Raw genomic sequence first — 19646 nt, 5'->3', positions numbered from 1 at the left:
AGGGGCTGGGGCTGGAGAAGCTATGATTATGGAATGGAAAGGCAATAAGGGAGTCAGTTCAGAAGACCTGGTTTGCTGGAATTGTGGTTTACCAACATCAGGTAAAGCAAATTATCATGGTTACACACTGGAAATGGAGATACACCCATATGCTTAGAACAAGAAAATTAAAGGCACTTAATTGCTTTAATTGCTGGTGGAGGCCAACCCTCATTAGCCCCAGGCAGTAACATCTGGGGACCACAATTTCCTCATTTCTGTTGAGATGTATCAGACATGATCGATAAGGATTTGAAAAGTAGATTAAACATTTCATAGTTTTTATGATTAAGTTCATTTTCCAAACTAGAGATTTATAAAAGAAATCAGCATCGTTGTGGCTACACAAAGGTACAAGGATGGTTAGATGATTATAAATGACTAGAAAGGAATTGGCTTACTTTTACACAGATCAAAGAGTTTGATAGGCAAGATTGGGAACTCAAGGGATTGCCATAGCAAGGTACTGCTGCTTAAGTTGTAGGCAAATATAGAAAATAAGACTTGGAAATATGAAACAAGTGGAAAGGTTTATTTGCAATCAAGGAAAAAGATGGGCAATTGGGGAAAGAAGACAAGGATTGACTGACAGTGAATGTGTGGGGTAAAATAAGAAAGGCCAGCAGATTTGAGACAATGGTTGTTTAGTTGAGGAGGAATTCTACAGGTTCTTTTAGGAAGAAGGAACCCTGAGCATATTTATCCACGTTTATTTTCCCCCTCCCTCATAGTACACACTCCCCCCCCCTAACACAGTGGTTCTGGTTTCTCCAACTCCCCATCCCAATTTCATTTGTCCAAGAGGCCTCTAGACAAGGTGATGGTGGAGGAATTTTAAGGAAAATGTGCAATTCTGAACTTGGGAGTCTCCAGGGATCCAGAAAATCCGTAGAATTGGTCCCAATTCTAGCCAGGATTAGAGAGGTGGAAGGGAAATGTCAGAAGGAGCAGAAGGGCAGGGGCAGGGGCAGGGCTCCCAGGATGGTGTCTGCCTCTGGGGAGGAAAACTGAAGGCGACTCACCGGATCCTTCGGCTGTGACGATCGCCTCGGGGGAAATGCAGACCCCTCGGTCGTAGACCGGCAGCTCGTCGCAGGCCAGGCTATCCGGCCAGGCGTGGCCGTACTTGATGAGGACCGGTTCGCAACCCGCCCGGGCCCTCTCGCAGACGGACTTGCAAGGCTTGATGGGCTCGTGCTGGAAGTCGAGGGTGCAGATGGGCGCGTACATGGCGCAGAGGAAGAAGAGCAGGTCCGGGCTGCAGTGGATGCCCAGCAACCCTTCGAACTGCTCCATGGCCAGGATGGCGTTGGCCTGCGTGCTGTGGTGCAGGTGGTTGGGCATCTTGGTCATATTCCAGGGCAGAGATTTGCACAGAGGGATGCGCACCGGCTCGCAAGCCGCGCCCCGCGCCAGAGGCGCCCAGGAAGCCAGTAGCCCGGCCAGGGCAAGCAGCAGAGCGGACGGAGGCAGCAGCATCTTCCCAGAGCCCTGGCCCCAGCCCAGAGACATCCTCTCCCCCCCCACCTCCCGCTTCGAAGCCCGCTTTCTTCCCGGCGGAGGTGGCTGCTGGATTCTTCCTCCGGCCGCCCAACTGCTCGGGGATCCTCTCCGGGCGACTCCTACAAATAGTCTGGCCGCGGCGGGGGCGTGCCGAGAGCTGGCAGAGGAGCCTCTCCCAAACTCTTCGCGCACAGCCCGGGCGGGGAGCGAGGTCGCGCGATCCCTCTCGCCTCCAGGCTCCAGGTGGGGGATGGGGGAAGAGCAAGGCTTCCTTTGCGTCCGCTGAGGGGATCCCGCTCGGGCAGAAGGGAGCAAGCAGCGGGCTAAGAGACGCCGAGTGAAAGAAGTCGCGCTTGCGGGGGGCCGGGAGAGGCGCGAGGTCGAGAAGTTTCTTGAGGGAGAAGGGAAGGGAGCGCGCCGGCGGACGAGCCCGGCTTCGCTGATGTGTGACTGGAATTGCGCCGCTGCTTTTTCACGCTCTCCCGGCCGGAGAGCCCCACCTCCCTTCTCGAGCCGCACCCGCACCCCCCACCGCCGCCCTTTCCCGGCTCCCTCCCTCCCGCGCCCCCTCCCCTTTTTTTCCTGGGAGGCTCAGAGGAGAGACCTGACCTGAGGCTGCCTCCGCTTCCCTCCCGGCCATGCGCCCCCGCTCCTTTTCTGTTTATCCATCTGGAAAGCGGCCGCCTCTTTCGCTTGCTTCGCGCCGGGTTTTTTTTTGGGGGGGGGAGCAGCTTCTGGTTCTGGCCGAAAATGAGCCGCTCCCTACTGAGATTCTTCCCCCGACCCTTAACTGGCAACTTGGTTTAGGAAAAGTAAAGCACCCTAATCCTCCCGCTCCTCTCTGAAACCAGCCTTAAATTCCTCAGAGAGAGAGAGAGAGAGAGAGAGAGACGTCATTCTTTTCCTTTCTACTTTTCCTTTTTACAACTTTCTGCTACCTTTTCTTTCTTTCTCCCCAACAGCAGAAGCAGCTCATAGAGTTTGCCTTAAAAGTCCCCCCAACCTTCCCTCTTTTGTCTTTTAATAAAGGCCGCTTTCGTTTGTCCTGGCTTTCCCCCCATCCCACCCACCCCCATCTTTGGGAAAACTTTCACTTAGCGGCCAAAGGCAGCTCTTTCCACATGGATCCAGATGCTTTTGATCTTCAGGAACAAATAGAAAGCAGACCTTCTCCCCTTGCTGCCACCTCGGCCCTTCTCTCCCACCCTTGGACCCCCCTTCATTTCCTACTGATCTCTGGGGCAGGGCAGACACTGGCCAATGCGCACCCTCCCACCAAACAGAAGGTGGAAAGCAACCAAGCAGGGCAGCAGAACTCCCTGCAAGAGGCAGCCTAACAGGAAATCACCTTTGCTCCTCATCTCTCAACTATGCTTTTGTTTTCACCCTCTCCTTTACACTCAGCCAAGAGAGATGAAAATAGAAAGGAAACCGCCACCTCTCCCAAGGACATTCCTGCGCCCTCATTTGGCTAGAAGGAAGTTACAAAAGAATTTTGAGTGAGGGTCAGCCCTACATTGCTCCCGGTGTTTAATAATGGCTTGAGGTGGTTTCCTGTATGGCTGTGGTACAAAAACTGTTAAGTTGTACTCAAGCCCTCTGCTTTTTCCAGTGGCATTTTTATAACTCTACAGTGGGAGAAAGTATGCAATCATCCTCTTGATTGCTTTAGATCAGGGGTGTAAAATTTGATTTCATTGAGGGCCTCATCAGGGTTGTGTTTGACCTCGGGAGGGCCGGGATGGCATGGCCAGGGTGGGTGTGGCCAGCTTGATGTCACTCGTGTTGGGGGCGCCTGTGGTGGCCCGAGCACTCTGCCAGTGAAAACGGGTTCCTGAACTCCTTTCTCAGCTGCAATGGCCTCCTGCAACCCTCTGCCAGTGAAAATGGAACTTGGGGGGATTGTGTGTGGCCTCTCAAGCTCTGTTTTCACTAGCAGAGGCACTGCAGGCCAGTTCTTCACTGTTTCCAGGGCAGCCCCATGGGCCAGATCTAAACACCCCGCAGGCCAGATCTGGCCACCGGGCCTTGAGTTTGACACTTCTCCTTTAAATTATTTTATGGCCTACTCTTGTTGCTGTACAGTTAGTTCATGGTTAAAGATTGCAGGCTGGTGCTGCATTTGCACCCCTGGACACCCCAAAGCACCAGTTTGAATCCAAAGGGCTGCACAGTCCTAAAAGGTTAATCTTCAAGTTGAACTTGACTCCTGATGTCTTCATGGACATGTCCAGGTTGTTTTCTCGGCAACAATAAAGTGGGTTCCCATTTGGAGTGTTTTTCAGCTTTCAGAGTTTATAGTTTCCTGGTTCCTCCTATCCAAATACCAATCAGGTCAGACACTGCTTGGGTTTTTCAAGATCAGACAAGGTTAGCTAATTGCTACCAGGTTTTGGGGAGGGGGGGCTTTAACATGGGGATGTCATTTAAACTACTCATACAGTAGTAGTCAGTAGATCATTGAGAGAAATTGGGAGGGGGAGGACAGGACAGGATATCTATGTCAGGAATATAGTCTCATTTTCCTTGGAGGGTGTATGAAATTAGCTTCGAGTGATATTCCTGCTTTCTAGCAAATTTGGGCAGTCTGTGGCTATATTGAAAAATACAAAACAATACTAGTATATACTATGACACAATAAAACAGTCCAGCATTGATAACTGCTTGATAAATCCTCAGGGGGGAAAAAGTTCTTTGCAACTTTCTAAAACTTGCAGTTCTCCAAGGAATCCAGAGCAGGTTGGCTTTCAGTTAAACCGTAGATACAAATGAAATTACGGACATTTCATATATAAATATTCATGATATTCTGGTAGGGAAATTTAAAATGGCATGTGTAATTTGTTACAGGTGCAACCTTTGTGTAATGTAACTTAAGACAGTCACAAAAAAACCTCCAAGGCCAAAAAGAAGGTCAAGTTGGAAATGATATGCAGCTGTTGTCAGCTTCCTATTTCAGTGGTACTTTTTTTTTTTTTTAAAGGTATACCGAAGACCTGCATAGTGTTTTCCTATAGTTACTTTTTTCTGTACTGTGTATGGCTGTATTGCAATAGTTGGAACAAATAATCTGTATTTGAATCTAATGGGAAGATGTAATAAATAGACCTTTTATATGATGGGCCAAGAACAATATTTCTGGAAGATTTTTTTTTGTTTGTTTGTTTCTATTAACCTTTTCCAATTTAAAAAAATATTTGGACTCGTGTCTCTGTATGGACTGGAATAAAAATTCCGAATGAAATAAACTGGCTATCAAAACCCTACGGGGATAGCTAACAATATGAATTTTGCATTTGATAAAATATACTATTTCAATTTCAATTTCAATTTCCTTGGAACTTCTGCAAAAGAAATATGCTGAAAGTTTCTTTGAACATTGCCAAGGGTCAGTAGTTGATCAAATAGTTTTTCATAGTGATATAGCAAGATGGATCGCAACATCTTTATGTTACTATTGCCAATGTATGCTCAATTGCTTAGGAAGAAAATACACTGAGTTCAACAAGCTTGTCTTCTGAATAGGTCTAAGTTACAGGAAGTTTAAACTTCCTGAACAGATGGACAATGGCACGTTACCTAGAGGAGCAACGGCCAAGGGCTTTTGACCAGAAGCCACCTGATCAGGATTCCCTCATTCTGAATCTTCTGTGTTCAGTAGAGTCTTACTTTAAATGACTTATAAGATTCCCATTATAAAGTTCACAGATTAAGTTACAATTGGTCAACTTCATCTATCATGCCACTAGATAATGCTTGATTTATAAGCCACGACTGAGTTTACATAATATAGTAAGCAATGAATAACCGAATTCTGACATCCAAAGGGAGAGCCTGTCATAGGCAATAGGAATAAACTTGAGGAACCCTGAATAAAAGTCCTTTAACTCGATCATCTACAAAGCCCCATCAACTATTGCAGAAATAAAATAACCAACTCATTAAGGGAGTTTTTTTTTCTGCCAACCAGATGATACTATTGGAATGAGGGGAAGAATGTAGTATGATTCCTCACAGTTTTATAGGTTACATTTGGGGGAAAGCCCAAGGCTGCATGAATTATTGATTGCTTTCATTCATAACAAAGTCACACAGTTCAGGACATACCAGAGGATTTACATATGAACTTATTAATAGGGGGGTTCAGTTCCAGTCACACCAGTATACTAGAGAATAAAACTTCAGCAATTGTAGGGATCACCTGTCTGCAAGTTATAACAATTACTATTTACAACTATCAGTTTCCAAACTCTGCCCATTGCCTGCGTTTAATTCTACACCTCACCTTATCAAGTTTCCTCTTCAAGACAACCTTTGCCTAGTAGGTTGTGTATTGACTTATTTCTTCATCTCAAAGTCCATGTCTTAGCTGGAAATTGTTTAGCAAGGAGGCTAATTCAGTTCTTACATCTTTCATATTTATTATTCATCCCACAGGGGCATCTGCCTTTCTCTAGACCAGGGTTGTCAAACTGGTGGCCCGTGGGCTGGATAAGCCACACGCAGGCCATGCCCACCCCAGCTCCGCTAAGGGAAAAAACATCGCGCTACATCATGTGACAGCAACATGACGCAGCAAGTTTGATACCCATGCTCTAGACTTTAAAGGTGTTTATTATTAAATTTAAAACCCCTGGACAATATCTGACTTGTCAGTAGGATGGTAGAGAAATAGGAAATAATATGGAAAAGATAAAAGGAGAATGGTATAGATTTGGGGAAGGCAGCTGTTTTGCATATACCAGTCTCCAGATTCATCTTCAGATACAGGTAGTCCTCAACGTATGATACAACTGAGCTCAAAATTTCTATTGCTAAGTGAGAAATTTGTTAAGACAGCTGGACACAGAAATGGAGGGCAACTGTATGGGAAGGGATCCTTGCTTAAAAGTAAAACATGGGTTCTAATAAAAATTTCAAAGGGTAAAGAGCCATAAGACTGTAAATGGATTTTCATAACAAAGCTTGAGGTTCATGGGAATGTGCAACACCATAGGCTAGTAGCAAAGGGGAGTGCACAAACATATCATGGTGATTGTTTTTTGTCACTAGCCCCTCAGTCAAACTATATAGTTTCCAAGAATAAGCCAATTTGTTTTTCTACATGGGAGGAAAACCACAAATAACAAAACCAGCTGCTGTATTTTCAGACTCTGTCTAATGCAGTGTTAGTCCTGGTGGAGTGATAAAAATGAGCAGCTTTAATTCAGGACTCTGATCTTTCCTAATAACAGTCCATTGTTTCATTATAATAGAGATTACTTGAGCTGGATAAGGATAACTTGAGACAAGGCTCTTCCTTCTATATATCTCATCTTTAATATTTACTCTAGTTTGCAATTAACTAAGCACCTCTAATCTTTTTTTAAAAGTACACTTATTTGCATCTAAATTGTTGTTAAATAGTTGTTTGTTATTAAACAGTTGTTTGCCAGCCTCTAAGGTATACTTAACTCATTGGTTTACTCTAATCCCATAGTATGTACTTTCTATTAGTCTTGCAAAGTCAACTTGACTTAAGAACAATGACAGTGTGTGCTCTAACACCTCACATTTTCTACACAAGCTTTATCTTACCTTTAATTATCAGCAGCTAACACAACAAAATCATTCATTCAACTTGAGCTTCATTACATCAGCAAAAGCTATTTTTGTAAATTGGCAAAATGAATCAAATATGGAACTCAAAAGTATATGAGATGGATGCCTATATAGATTTAATTCATATATTTATAAATTTGAATTTCATATCTGCTTTATGTACTTTTTTCATTTGATTGTTGTGCAGCAGCCAGATTTGATTCTGAAGAGATAGGAGGCTATGTAAATTTCATAAAGCTAGGGAACCAGTTCAATTTTGTGTTGAATTTTAGGAAATATTCAAGAGCATAGGATTTCAGTACTATATTTCTTGGAATCTCTTTGACCCTTTTACTTACACTCACATTGAATGGCCAAAATGCTGTGGAAAATGTATGCAATTTTTTTTTGCATTTTTAAAGTGTTGGCTTGTTCATGTGTGAACTAATGGCAAAGGATTGGCATAAACAACTGTTGGACTGTATTATGATTATTACGCCAGGTATTCAAAAGTAACTGAAAAGTATGTAACCAAAAGTTAGGGGAAGCAGGGAATGAACTTTTTGCTTCCTTTAGTTACAGTAAGGAAAATGCAGAGCAACCTGCAATGATAGGTGTTTTTAATAGATTAAAAATATTCAAAAATTAAATTACTCGTCAATCAACAGTACTGTGATCATAGTCTTTAGAGATGATAATAAGGGAAATGCAACTTGTATTGCTCTTTCTTCTGTTAGAAACTAAAAATATATTCTGTACAAAAAAAGTCAAACATTATAGAAATCCCTTGATAAAGATACATTAAAATTGTGTCAGTTCAGTCTAGCTTAGTATAAAATAGCAAAATCACCAGCACGTTTCAGTGTAGTGTTTATTGTATGTAATGGAAGATACACTTGAATTTCAAAAATTTAAAACATATAAAAAGTGGTTAAGGGCTAACATTTTATCAACATTTGATAAATGCATAAGAATGTTTATTATACAGGAGGATACAATGTAGTGTTAATGCCAATGGGGCACCATGGACATTAGTCTTAAAAAATTTCACTATGTAGGCTTTGTACAAACAAAATCACTTTTTCTCATTTCAGATTGTATGGAGAAGATTGTTTAAGGATAACCAATCCTATAACTTCTTTTTAAAATATTAGATAGCATCTGTCATTAATCTGAGTGAGTGTTTCAAAAAATAAAGTAAAAATGTTGTAGTTCACAGAAATGCACATCCAGATCTTATTTCTGATAAGAACAATAGGTACAGGTTGTAAATTCTCCCTATATGAAATAATTTACACACAGATGAAAACTAGGAACACTAAAATAATCACTAAATAGAGTTCTTCATGGAGATAAACAAGCCATTATGATTTCTGCATGATCAAATATGAAAAAAAACCCATAACTTCAGCATTTCTCTTTTGAACAGAATTGAGACTCTAAAAAAGAAAAAAAAAGGAATAATTTCAGCAAATGTGCAACCTAAAATCAGCCAAGCTTATATTGTAATACAACCATATTAAGAAACCACTGGTCAGAAATACAACTGCATTGGGAAAAAGTTTAGAATCCACAAAACTCTGCCAGGCCATAAAATAAAAATAGCTCCACAGTTTACAAGTAAAACTGAGGCAACAGAGAGGCGTGCTTAATTGGTCTCCAGATAAGTAGCTATTCAGGCAGAGGATGTGACACTTTGTTTGTACACAGCATGGTATGCATTCCGTAGCAAGACGTAGGGAAAGCAGGACTCCAGAAGATCCATAGTCAGGAAGGGAGACTCCTGCACAATCTAAGATGAAAGAGGAAATCAGTCAGAATCGGGGCAAAGAGTAGAATTCAGGATGCTGGTAAAATTGGTCTTCCTATGTTTATGGATGCCCCTATAGGTCTGCACACACCAACACACACACCCACACACACCATTCAACTAAGGCTTCAATACAAATGGCATTTTGGAGGCAATGTCTGACAAGGAGATTCAAACTGCTGGTCTAGCTCCCAGTCTGTAAAGCCTGTAAACCAAATAGTTAATTAGCCTGCTCCTTCTGGATGCATTATAAATTACTCTCATTCATTGGGCTGAATGCCGAAAATATTTATTATGATCGCAATGAAAGAATCGCAATGGTTAACCTACTACTTTTGTTCTCTTTATAGTCTCTGAGTGAGCTGAATGACCATGACATCACAATAATAAAGTTACTTTCAGAAATGCACTTGATAATGGTGTATGTACTGCTGAGAAAATTTAAATGGGAAACTGCTGGAGTGAGAGACGACACAGAAGAGAAAGCAAAGACAGTATATAATATTGTGGGCTCCTAGTGTACTGAACTAAGAGTCACAAAATCTGCAGCCAGTATATGTCCAATTTGAAACAAAAGTAGGGGGAAGAAGGCTGGTGTAGAAATTGTTTTAATAAGTTGAACTTGTTGAGCAATTATTTTTCTGTGATCCACAACAATATCTCTCTGCTTACTTGCAAAACAGCTTTAAAGAACAATAGTTAGGATTAAAGCTTACCATGTCAAGAAGTAAGTAAACAGATTCTCTGTTCCTTGTAGTGGTTTTGTCTGTCTCCTGGCCAATTTTTAGTAGACTGGAGGAGGCAAGCTGTAAGGTGCACACACATTAGAATTAGAATTCTTTATTGGTCAAGTGTGGTCGGACACACACAAGGAATTTGTCTCCGGTGCATAAGCTCTCAGTGTACATACAAGCAACAAGTGATAAATCATGATCATATAAGAAGGGATAAATTATAATCACATATAACTTGATAAAAATAAACAAAACAAGTTACAGTTCCTCCTACTTTTAAGGCATACTATTTCATTCATGTCTGATACAAATACTATGTAAGACTAACGGTAATTTGCAATGCTAAAGAATGTAGCAAACATGGGAAATATAGAGTAATGAGTAATAAAGAAATGAATGGGACTAATTGAACACTAACTGAATGGTTTCATTTGGGTGCTTGGATCCCTGGAATATATTAATTCTAATGAAATGCAATAAGCAAAGCAAAAATGGACATTCACTATAGCAACCCCTCCCTCCCCCCCAATATTATCAGGATTGATAACAAACAGTGTAAATTAAACACAGTATAGCTGCAAACTTTGCAAAATACAGATTAATTTCTGAAGCAGGTTATTTTGGAAAAAATAATTGTACATACAGCCAAAAATTCTTTGAGACGATCTTCAATGCTTCCCTTGTGAATGGTAAATAAGGCTGCAGCAATCTGATTGATTGCTTTTGCCAGGCAATGGATATTGTTACAGTGACCTAGACAAAAATACATTTGTATTATTTCATTTTTTTCACACACACACACACACACACACACACACACATTTCAGTACTCTTCCAGATAATGCTCATTACTTTTTTTCATCTTATAAATACTTCCACTACAGCAGGGATCCCCAACCCTTGGTCCATGGACCGACACTGGTCCGTGGCATGCCAGAAACTGGGCTGCGCAAACAAACGAAGCCCCATCCACAGGATGCAGATAGCACACGAAACCATGCCCCCTCCAGTCTCTAGAAAAAACTCTCCACGGAAATGGTCCCTGATGCCCAGAAGTTGGGGGATGCTGCACTACAGCTTAACATTTTCTAATCACTAATCTCTAAAAACCAAGTAGATTGAAGCAAGAGATTGACTTTTTGAAAAGTACCATTGTGAGATAAAAATGACTTGTTATTCCACACCAAAATGCAATCACCAAGACCATAAATTGAAATCAATAGTTTCAACTGAATAGTTAACAGATTCTCTCCATGAATTCCCACAAATATTACCTTCAATGGCAGGACTGTATTGAGACATCACATTACTAGCCAAAGTCGGTAAAGAGACTGCCACAAAGACCATCAGAAGGCAAGCAATTTTATATTCCTCCTCTGGACTAATATTTTCTGAAAATGAATTCAAATTAAAACAATAATTTATTGGGGGGTGGGGGGTCCAGAAAGAAATACACCCTAGTTTAATCACTGAAAAGAAAACTCAAGAAAAAAAAAGAAAAAGAAAAACGAATTGCCATAACATTAATGATTTTAAAAAAGGATACTAAAGGGGAGACCAGCAAAATATATAGTATATAGTTCGTTAAAAGAAGAGATGAAGTTATTGAGAATTGGAAACTTAGGATGAGTTACAAATAAAATGTTTTTAAGGACCTCGTATCAGGGGTGGGTTCTAAATTTTTTTACTACCGGTTCTGTGGGCGTGGCTTATTTTGTGGGCGTGGATTGGTGGTGGGGGTAATGTGACTGGGTGGGCTTGGCCAACTTTTTTTTTTATACTTTTAAAAGCATTTTTTCTACAACCTTAAAAGGTTGCAGAAAAAAATGCTTTTAAAAGCCTCTGACGATCCCAGCTGAGCCGCAGGATCATCAGAGGCTTTTTTTTTAACTTTTAAAAGCATTTTTTCAGCCGAAGAGGTTGTAGAAAAAATGCTTTTAAAAGTAAAAAAAAAAAAAAAAAAAAAAAAAAAAGCCTCTGATGAGGTGGGTGGGGTAAGTGAGCGGCGACCGGGCCGGGGACTGGTTCAGGGGCGTGGCCAGCCAATGTTATTACTGGTTCTCCGAACTACTACAAATTTTTACTATGAACCGGGAGCAGCCCACCACTGCCCCATATTCATTTCAACTTGGTTCAAATGAAAACACATGACATTTTGTATCCTAGATAGGGGCTAAGATGAATAAACTTAAATCAACTTGGAAACAACAGCCAACAACTTAATAGCCGGCCATCAACACCCCAATCAACAACTAAAAAGTCACACACAACCAGGCACCATATAAATTAGCACACATAGAATAGTCCAAAGCACACACTCTGTTAGAGAGAAGTTCCTTGAGGATGGGCTCCAGCACAAGTCCGAAAGCTCGGAAGACTAAATCTCTGGTCCCGGTGACTGACCCAGATTGGATCCTGCAACATTATCCTGGGACACATATATTTGCCTTCATTCATGAAACTTAAATCAAGACCAAGCAATTAGCCACCTCCTCTAGCTGCATGCATTCATGGGGAAATATATTTGTATCAGTTTTTCACTACTTTTTTTCCCCGCCATAAATAAAGCATACAAATAATAGCAGTAATCTTGAAATATTTTATCCTGTAAATAGAATGTTGATTGAAAAGAAAAACCCTTTGTGTGCTCTAAAATAAAGGGAGATTAATCAACAAGTTGATTTGACGACAGTAAATGGCTGAATGCAGAAGTATCACACAACACTCACTATCCACATGAGTTATAATCTTGCCTGATTTTTGAGAAGAAAGAGCTACAACCAGGGCAGGATCTATTTCACATGGGAGTCCTGCAGCTGATGAGAGCTCATATACATTCATTGCAACCTGAAAAGCAAAACACTACTGTAGAATGAAATATGACTATATGAAATTTCATTAGATTAAAAACAGAATTAGGGAAAAGTGGAAAAACTAATATGATTTGAAAATTGTTTTTGAGATGCACTAACTGAGAATCTAAGTAACTTCAGGCACTTGTGCTGTAAATGCTTCTTGTCTCATATAAAAGAATTTGATTCCAGATGTCTCCTGTAAATCAAATCTGATTTTATTTCAAAGCAAAAGTCTATCATTTTAGAGGATGAATGCTCATTATCCTAAAAACAACATTTCAAAATTCGCTGCCGTGTATGAATCATGCAATTATGTACATTTATTAAATAAATAAATAAATAAATAAATAAATAAATAAATAAATAAATAAATAAATAAATAAAATCGTCTTTCAAATTTCTTCTTCTGCTATGCTACTGGTTTCATATTTAGGGGCTCCATGATAGAGAACAATTCTATCCCAGTGCTTGTCAGAAAAACCACCTACCAGTAACTATTGAGCTGCAAATTCTTACCATCCTATACTTGCTTGCATCTGTGTCTTAGAACTCCTCAGACCAAAATGATTTTAAAATATCCATTTGTTTAAGGAATATTTCAACAACTATAAATTAGAAATTCTTGCTAAATGTAAAAGTAACAATAAATGATTATTCTCTTTCCTCTTTTCTAATCAATCTTAACTTCCCTTTTTCACTTTCTTCCCTGGCACTATTCTATTCCCTCTACTGATGACAATTTCTCCCCAATCTTTCCTAAGACATCACTTAATATTTCTGATTACTATAAATAGTTCTTCCTTACTTGTGTTGAAGATGACAAAATGTGGAATTGTAAATGATCACAATACTATGATTCTTTTTATCATGTTAATCAAAACCACCTAGACATTCCACAGCTACTGTGGTGTATTGCTTTTATGATTTGATATATAAATATTCTTTATTGGAATTAAATCATCCACTACTCTCAGGAGAAAATTCTTACCTTCATATCAGTCTCTCTTGGAATGTGGTCCTTAAAGTCTTCAATTGAACTTACAAGGAAAGGAATGTGATAGGATAAAACCTAGGATAAGGGAACACAGAAAAATAATTTCTTTCTTATAACTTTTCTCCCTTTTGACAGCATTTTATGATTTCTGCATATATTTATCCCGTGCTGTCCTCAGTTTATGCATGGCAGTTATGTTAAGGCTACAGAGACCTTATTTACCTCATTTACAGTTATTAGCACTTAATTACATTTACTTTTGTAATATATTTCATTCAATTTACATTAAGGTAAATGAATGTGTTTTACAGAAGAATTACAATGCACAACACAGTACTTACATCCCTAAGCGCTTCTTGTGCAAGTGATCGGAATGATAAAATAACACCAATAATAGTCATCCTCTTCAAAACACTATCCACAGCTGGAAAAAAAATGTAAAGACTGTGAAACAAATTTTCATTAATTTATGCTCATAAACAGCATTTTTTTCGTCTGTGCTAAGTTCTGTAGGACAGCAGCCCCCAATTTTTTGGGCACCAGGGTTCCATGGATAAAGGTTTTTCCGTGGACCAGAGGAGGTGTGGTTTTGCATGCTGCCTGCATCATGTGAATGGGACTTCACTTGTTTACGTGGCCCTGTTGCTGGCATGCAACAGCCGGTGCCGGTCCATGGACCAGGGGTTGGAGGACCTCTGCTGTGGGAGGTGGAGCATGAACCAGGAGGAAAATATTTGCATTTTAAAATCTCATGGACATACCCGCCTGGCCCAAAATCTCCCGCCACAGCGAGAATTTCTGGAGGAAGACCATTGCCTTAAGCTATCAATGGAAATGAACTAGTAAATCAAGATACAGTCCCATACAGAGAGAACTACAACCAAGGTGAACTTCATTCCATGTACAGTTCCCAAAGGCTGCTTGTAAACTGCCCGTAAGATTCCCTCTAAATTTCTCAAGCACTGGATTGATCAGACATTGATTTATGCTCAAGGTCATTTGAGCCTTACTTAACATTACTACCTTTAGCAAGTGTGAAAGTGAAAAAGGAATAGGTGAATTTCAGAGAAAAGATGTGAAGTGTAACTGAAGTATAAACTTCAGAGTGAAGTATAACTCTGCCTTTGCATGTCTTTCAGTAACCAAGAAGCACCATTTCTCACAGGTGAAGCCTCCAAATTATTTTCAAAGGTGGTCTACAGCACAATTGCAAGATTATTTATTCATATCCTCATAAGGAAATGATGATGGTAAAAAATCATTTTGAGCTGATAGCCAATGCAAACGCTTGGACTTTGGGGGAACAATACTATTTCTATAAATACCTTCTGTTCACTATACCTGCTTCCAGAAGCATGTCTATCTTGTTAGTAGTTTCTGTTTGCCAGTGCTCATAAGTTAATATTGTCTCTATACATTGGTGAGGCCCTGCATACCACCGGCATACTGATTGTCCCTGGCTTCAAATCTTCACATGATTCCATCCAGCCTTTCACATGGATGTTACAGAATACAAGAGGACAACATAGACCCCTGCAGTACCTCACAACTAGACCAAACAAACCATGCTCAACAGTACAGTTTCATCATTATCAGAGTGACACCAAATCCTACATAACAAGTAGTTCTAGGAAATTAATGTAATAAATACATTTTTTTAAAAAAAATCAAGACTTCTAGAAAATCAACAGGGCTGCATGCTCTTCTAATAAGGATCATCCACCAAAGCAGTTTCAGAACTGAAACCAGGCCTGTATCAGATACATATCTGCCATAGAAAATATATTTCACTTAAGCATATCAAAGTAGAAGGCCATCCTCCACTCTACCATCTCATCCAAGAGGAAAATAATTGCTACTAAACAGTAGTAGTCCAAAACCCAAGAAAAGGAAATTTGAGAAGGTGGTATGCCACTTCCTCTTTCAGAACCAAGAGAAGAACTTTTTCTGAAAAGAAGAAATGTCTGCAGGATCTCCAGATAACCATTTCCATTTGCCCCAATCCAGTTGGCTTTTTGCAAAGCTTTAAGAACTTGAGTATATACCTGGGTCTGGGGCTCTGAATGTGTTAAGAGTCTTGTTACTTGGCTTTACCATTAGTCGATTAACCATCATGGCTGCTGCCTGTATTTTATTGATTTTGTGGATGATTTTATTGTTTTAATTTTTTAAAATTATTTTAACTGTACCATTTTAGAATTGTAGGCTGCCCTGAGTCACCTGATTGAGTTGGCAGCTATAGAAACTGATGAATGACTCGATTAATAAATACATCTCCAGCTGGATTTAATTAGCTAAGATGATCAAGGGTAGAGCACAGACAGTGGAGTAGCCTCCATAGTTTAAAACTCTGGGTTGTGGAAAATAAAAGTAATCCCATATAATTTAGCAAGACAATGGCCTAATTATTTCAGCTCATACTGCAGCTTTCTCAAACCTAGCCTTCACCAGTCACTGGCTCCGAATTCTGAATGAAAGGTAACAAACTAGGAAGATTAAGTTAAGTCTGTGAAATGGAAATCAAATCTAAGAATAAATGAAAAGGAAAGAATGAAAAAAACGAATGCACTTTTTCCAGAAGCTTGTTTAGAATCCACTTTGATGTCCTCTTAAAATTCTTACAAGCTTTTAAAATATTTGTCTTTATACAGTTTTATTTCTGAGTTTCATTCAGCTAATGAATTAAATAGGCTGTTGTATCAGCCACATATGACTGTTCATAAATTTATACAATTTGTTAATGAAAGTGTAACTTGTTAATTTTAGTCTTTATTTGAAAGTGTTGGTCTATTTTGACTATTTATTTATTTTTGTCACTGAGAAACTTTTATTATCCATTACATTACCAAATTTACATCTTTTATTGATTAAAATACTTACATGACAATCTTTTGAAGAGAGCTGCCATCTGATCTGGTTTATCAAAACTGGTCCTCATTTGTGTTAGTACTTCAACATTCTCAACCACAAGTTTCTAAGACGAAGCAAGATCTCAGGTCAGGCACAGATCTGAGTATAGTAATAAGTGCATGCTTTAGAACATTTCAGTGAGGCAAGCAGGAAACAGCTCATGAAATCCAGATCTTCCTAGTATCTGACCAGAAGAACTATGTCATTACACTATTTTAGCCTAAATACACAGCAAACAGAAAGCTTTGAGTGTAATAATAAAAGCTCTGTCTGCTTCATAAAGCATTTATTGTTCTAATCATCTCACAAAATTGGCCAAAGCTGGTTTGGAATAACTGGATTGCATTCCTCAATCTGGACTAAGATGGCCTAAAAAGAAAGTAGAGCAGAGCAGAGCAGAGCAAAAAGCACAGCAGAGAGAATAGAGAGCAAAGCAAAATAAAGCAAATTATAAATAACATTCTCTGCATAATATGCAAAGAAAATTGAAAGCATAAATACAGCAGAACACAATATCCAATACAGTACATCATTGGTTCACGTCAACATCACTTTTACAGGTTTTCTTCATGGAAAAATAACTTACATTTTCTGATTTTGGTCTGGCTAGAGCTTCAACACATTGCCTTCTATCATTTCTTCTTCTATTTTGGCAGGATTTTTATAGTAAATTTTTAAGACTAATTTATAAGATATAGGTAATTTGCATTCAAAGAATTAAAGCTATAGCTCTAAGGCTACATACCATATCACTCTGCACGATACTACATTTCAAGGATGAAGTTTCCTGAATCATTACTGGATTTCCTTAAATTAGGGATAGACAACTTTAAACCAGTCACATTTTGGATTTCAACTTCCATCAAGCAGCCAAGGCAAGAAGTTGTGCTTCAAAGTATCAAGGGGGCATTCGTTAATGCACAGCTGGCCCAGAAAGAAGTGGTGCAAACAGTTTGGGGCACATTATGTTATGCTTGTGACACTCTTGTTTTATGCTGCATTGTTGCAGTGGATTTCTCGATATAATGCAATGTGCTGGTAAATCACTATAAAACCCTAAATGGGTTCAGGATACTTGCAGTCTTTTGTATTCACCCCTTCAGAACAAATAGCACTGGCATGCACCAGGCCCTGTCCATAAAGAAATATGACTTTTGTGGGTTTCAAAGTCATGCCTTCTCTGTCATGGTACCTGCCCTGTGAAACAGTATCACCTCAGATCAGCAGGGCCCTGACCTTTCTGGATTTTCATCCTGGATGTTCTCCTAGGCTCTGAGTCAGGAGGTTAAACTAGTTCTATTGGTGGATTTGCTGTTTGGTCACTATGGATTAATATTCAATTTTTCGGTCTGATCATTACATATTATTATAAATTTAAGTTTCTATTTGTTGCATTATGCTGCGTTGAATTTATTACTTGCTGTGTGCCCAGAGTCACCACCATGAGGTAGGAGGTCATACAAATTGTTTAAATAGATAGATGGGGCATATGGCAGCCACAAAACAGAAAGTTATATGTAATCAGATGTAAAAGAGCTGTCCAGCCAATCCCAGGCATTTATGATCTACAGAGATATGTTGTTTGAGTATAACTGATGGTTAAACCAACAAGTTTGTGCACTTTACGAAACTACAAAAAAATTTACTGAATTGAAACGAGTTTGCCATTCAGATGAAATGCAGGGGGAAATCCTGATGAATAAGGACAAAAGATGGTACTAATTTAAATCATTTGAGGGATACTTTATTTCAACACAAACTTGACTGTTAAACTATAAAAACAGTAACCATGCAAGATTATTGAAAAGCTACCTTGAGTTCAGCAACCTGTGAGGAAATATGCCACATAAGACTTTCACTTAAGAACTTCATACCATATGGACCAAGAAGTTCTGATAAGGCTCTCATTTCTAAGGAAGAAAAATCACATTCATTTGCTTTAATATAATGCCTTAATATAATGCATGCAGTATATACTGCTATTCTGTTTTGTAAGCATCTTAGATATCTACGCCGTCTCAAACACCCGCAATAGAAAATAATTTACAATCTATTTGCTGCAGTGTAAAAACAAAACAGGTAAATGGATTGTGAAACTAGTCAATTTGATCTAGTGGTTAGGGCACCAGGCTAGAAACTGGGAGATCATGAGTTCTAGTCTCTTCTTAGGCATGAAAGCCAACTAGGTGACCTTAAGACCTGTCCCTCTCTCTCAGCCCAACCTATCTCACAAGGTTGCTGTTGTTGTGGGGAAAATTGGAGGAGGAAAGTGTGTTGGATGTGTTCATTGCCTTGAGTTATTTTAAAAATAATAAAGGTGGGATATAAATAAATAGAAACTCTGCTCACTATAAAAACAATCCTATTCTCAACTTTTGCTTCTTACGCCATCTCCACTCCTTAGCTCCTTCCATCACATGTGTCAAAGGTGCAACTTTTGAAGACCTTAGGGAAGCCTCACTGTGTGAGCTGAATTCTCTTTATTCCTCTCTGGTTTCAACAATACAGCTTTGCTATCTGACTTCCCAATGTAGTATTTATACTTAAGGGTGTTACTTGACAAAATTACCTGACAGAAAAACTCCCAATATTTTCAAACAAACATTTACAGAAAACCTACCTGAGATGTCTGAATATTCTTCTGCATTAAATGTCAGCTCATTTTCAGTAGGCAAGTTGACAAATGCCTTCATTGCAGGGAAATAAGCTATATGGCCATTACTGACTTGCCGTAGCAAAGTTTCCAGATACCTTAACGAAAGGAAATTTATTTTCACAGTAGAATTCATACCATATCAATTCTGGCAAGATCTATATTAATTTTTGTCCTTGCTAATTCACATAAAACAACCGAATGTATTAAATGCCCATCTTCACAGCATGTAATATTCAGTTAAAATCAATTTGCAATTTCCTTAATAGGAAACTAAGAAACTTCACTTCATGAAATTCAGTAAGCTGATATACTAATTAATATCTCTGGTACAGCCTTTGAAGCTTTGAGTGTATTGAAGACCTTTATTGAGGCTAAACTGACAATTTATTACTTTTAAAAAAATCTTTGGACAATATACAAGAGATTTGGAACACATAATTGGGGTAACCAAGGCTGTCAGCTTCAAGGAATATTATCTTTTTTCTGTATAAAAGAATTTAGAATCTACTGAATCACTCAGAAAATAATTTTAAAAGATTGTCTTAATCCTTTATACATAGATGT

General features: G+C 39.2%; 2 protein-coding genes across 3 annotated transcripts in view; both read right to left on the bottom strand.

Annotated features, from left to right (window-relative positions):
* FRZB (frizzled related protein) overlaps nt 1-1997 on the bottom strand; it is a 30873-nt gene extending 28876 nt beyond the window's left edge. For both annotated transcript variants that reach the window (XM_070944176.1, XM_070944744.1), the window contains exon 1: nt 1062-1997. In XM_070944176.1, the coding sequence (XP_070800277.1) occupies nt 1062-1551 (490 nt within the window). In that variant the 5' untranslated portion in view covers nt 1552-1997. The remainder of the gene's footprint in view (nt 1-1061) is intronic.
* Nucleotides 1998-7982: 5985 nt separating this feature from the next.
* The window catches only part of NCKAP1 (NCK associated protein 1), a 76270-nt gene continuing 64606 nt past the window's right edge, over nt 7983-19646 (bottom strand). The window contains exons 22-31 of the mRNA XM_070956867.1: nt 19047-19177; nt 18239-18336; nt 16397-16490; nt 13858-13940; nt 13511-13591; nt 12421-12514; nt 10942-11058; nt 10311-10420; nt 9650-9739; nt 7983-8915 (exon numbers count right to left, since the gene is read on the bottom strand). Of these exons, the coding sequence (XP_070812968.1) occupies nt 8799-8915; nt 9650-9739; nt 10311-10420; nt 10942-11058; nt 12421-12514; nt 13511-13591; nt 13858-13940; nt 16397-16490; nt 18239-18336; nt 19047-19177 (1015 nt within the window). The 3' untranslated portion in view covers nt 7983-8798. The remainder of the gene's footprint in view (nt 8916-9649; nt 9740-10310; nt 10421-10941; nt 11059-12420; nt 12515-13510; nt 13592-13857; nt 13941-16396; nt 16491-18238; nt 18337-19046; nt 19178-19646) is intronic.

Source organism: Pituophis catenifer, unplaced genomic scaffold (genome assembly GCF_029215685.1).
Source record: "Pituophis catenifer annectens isolate HBS135680 unplaced genomic scaffold, rPitCat1.0.hap2 SCAF_1, whole genome shotgun sequence".
NCBI lineage: Eukaryota > Metazoa > Chordata > Lepidosauria > Squamata > Colubridae > Pituophis > Pituophis catenifer.
This window is presented reverse-complemented; position numbering and strand designations above follow the sequence as displayed.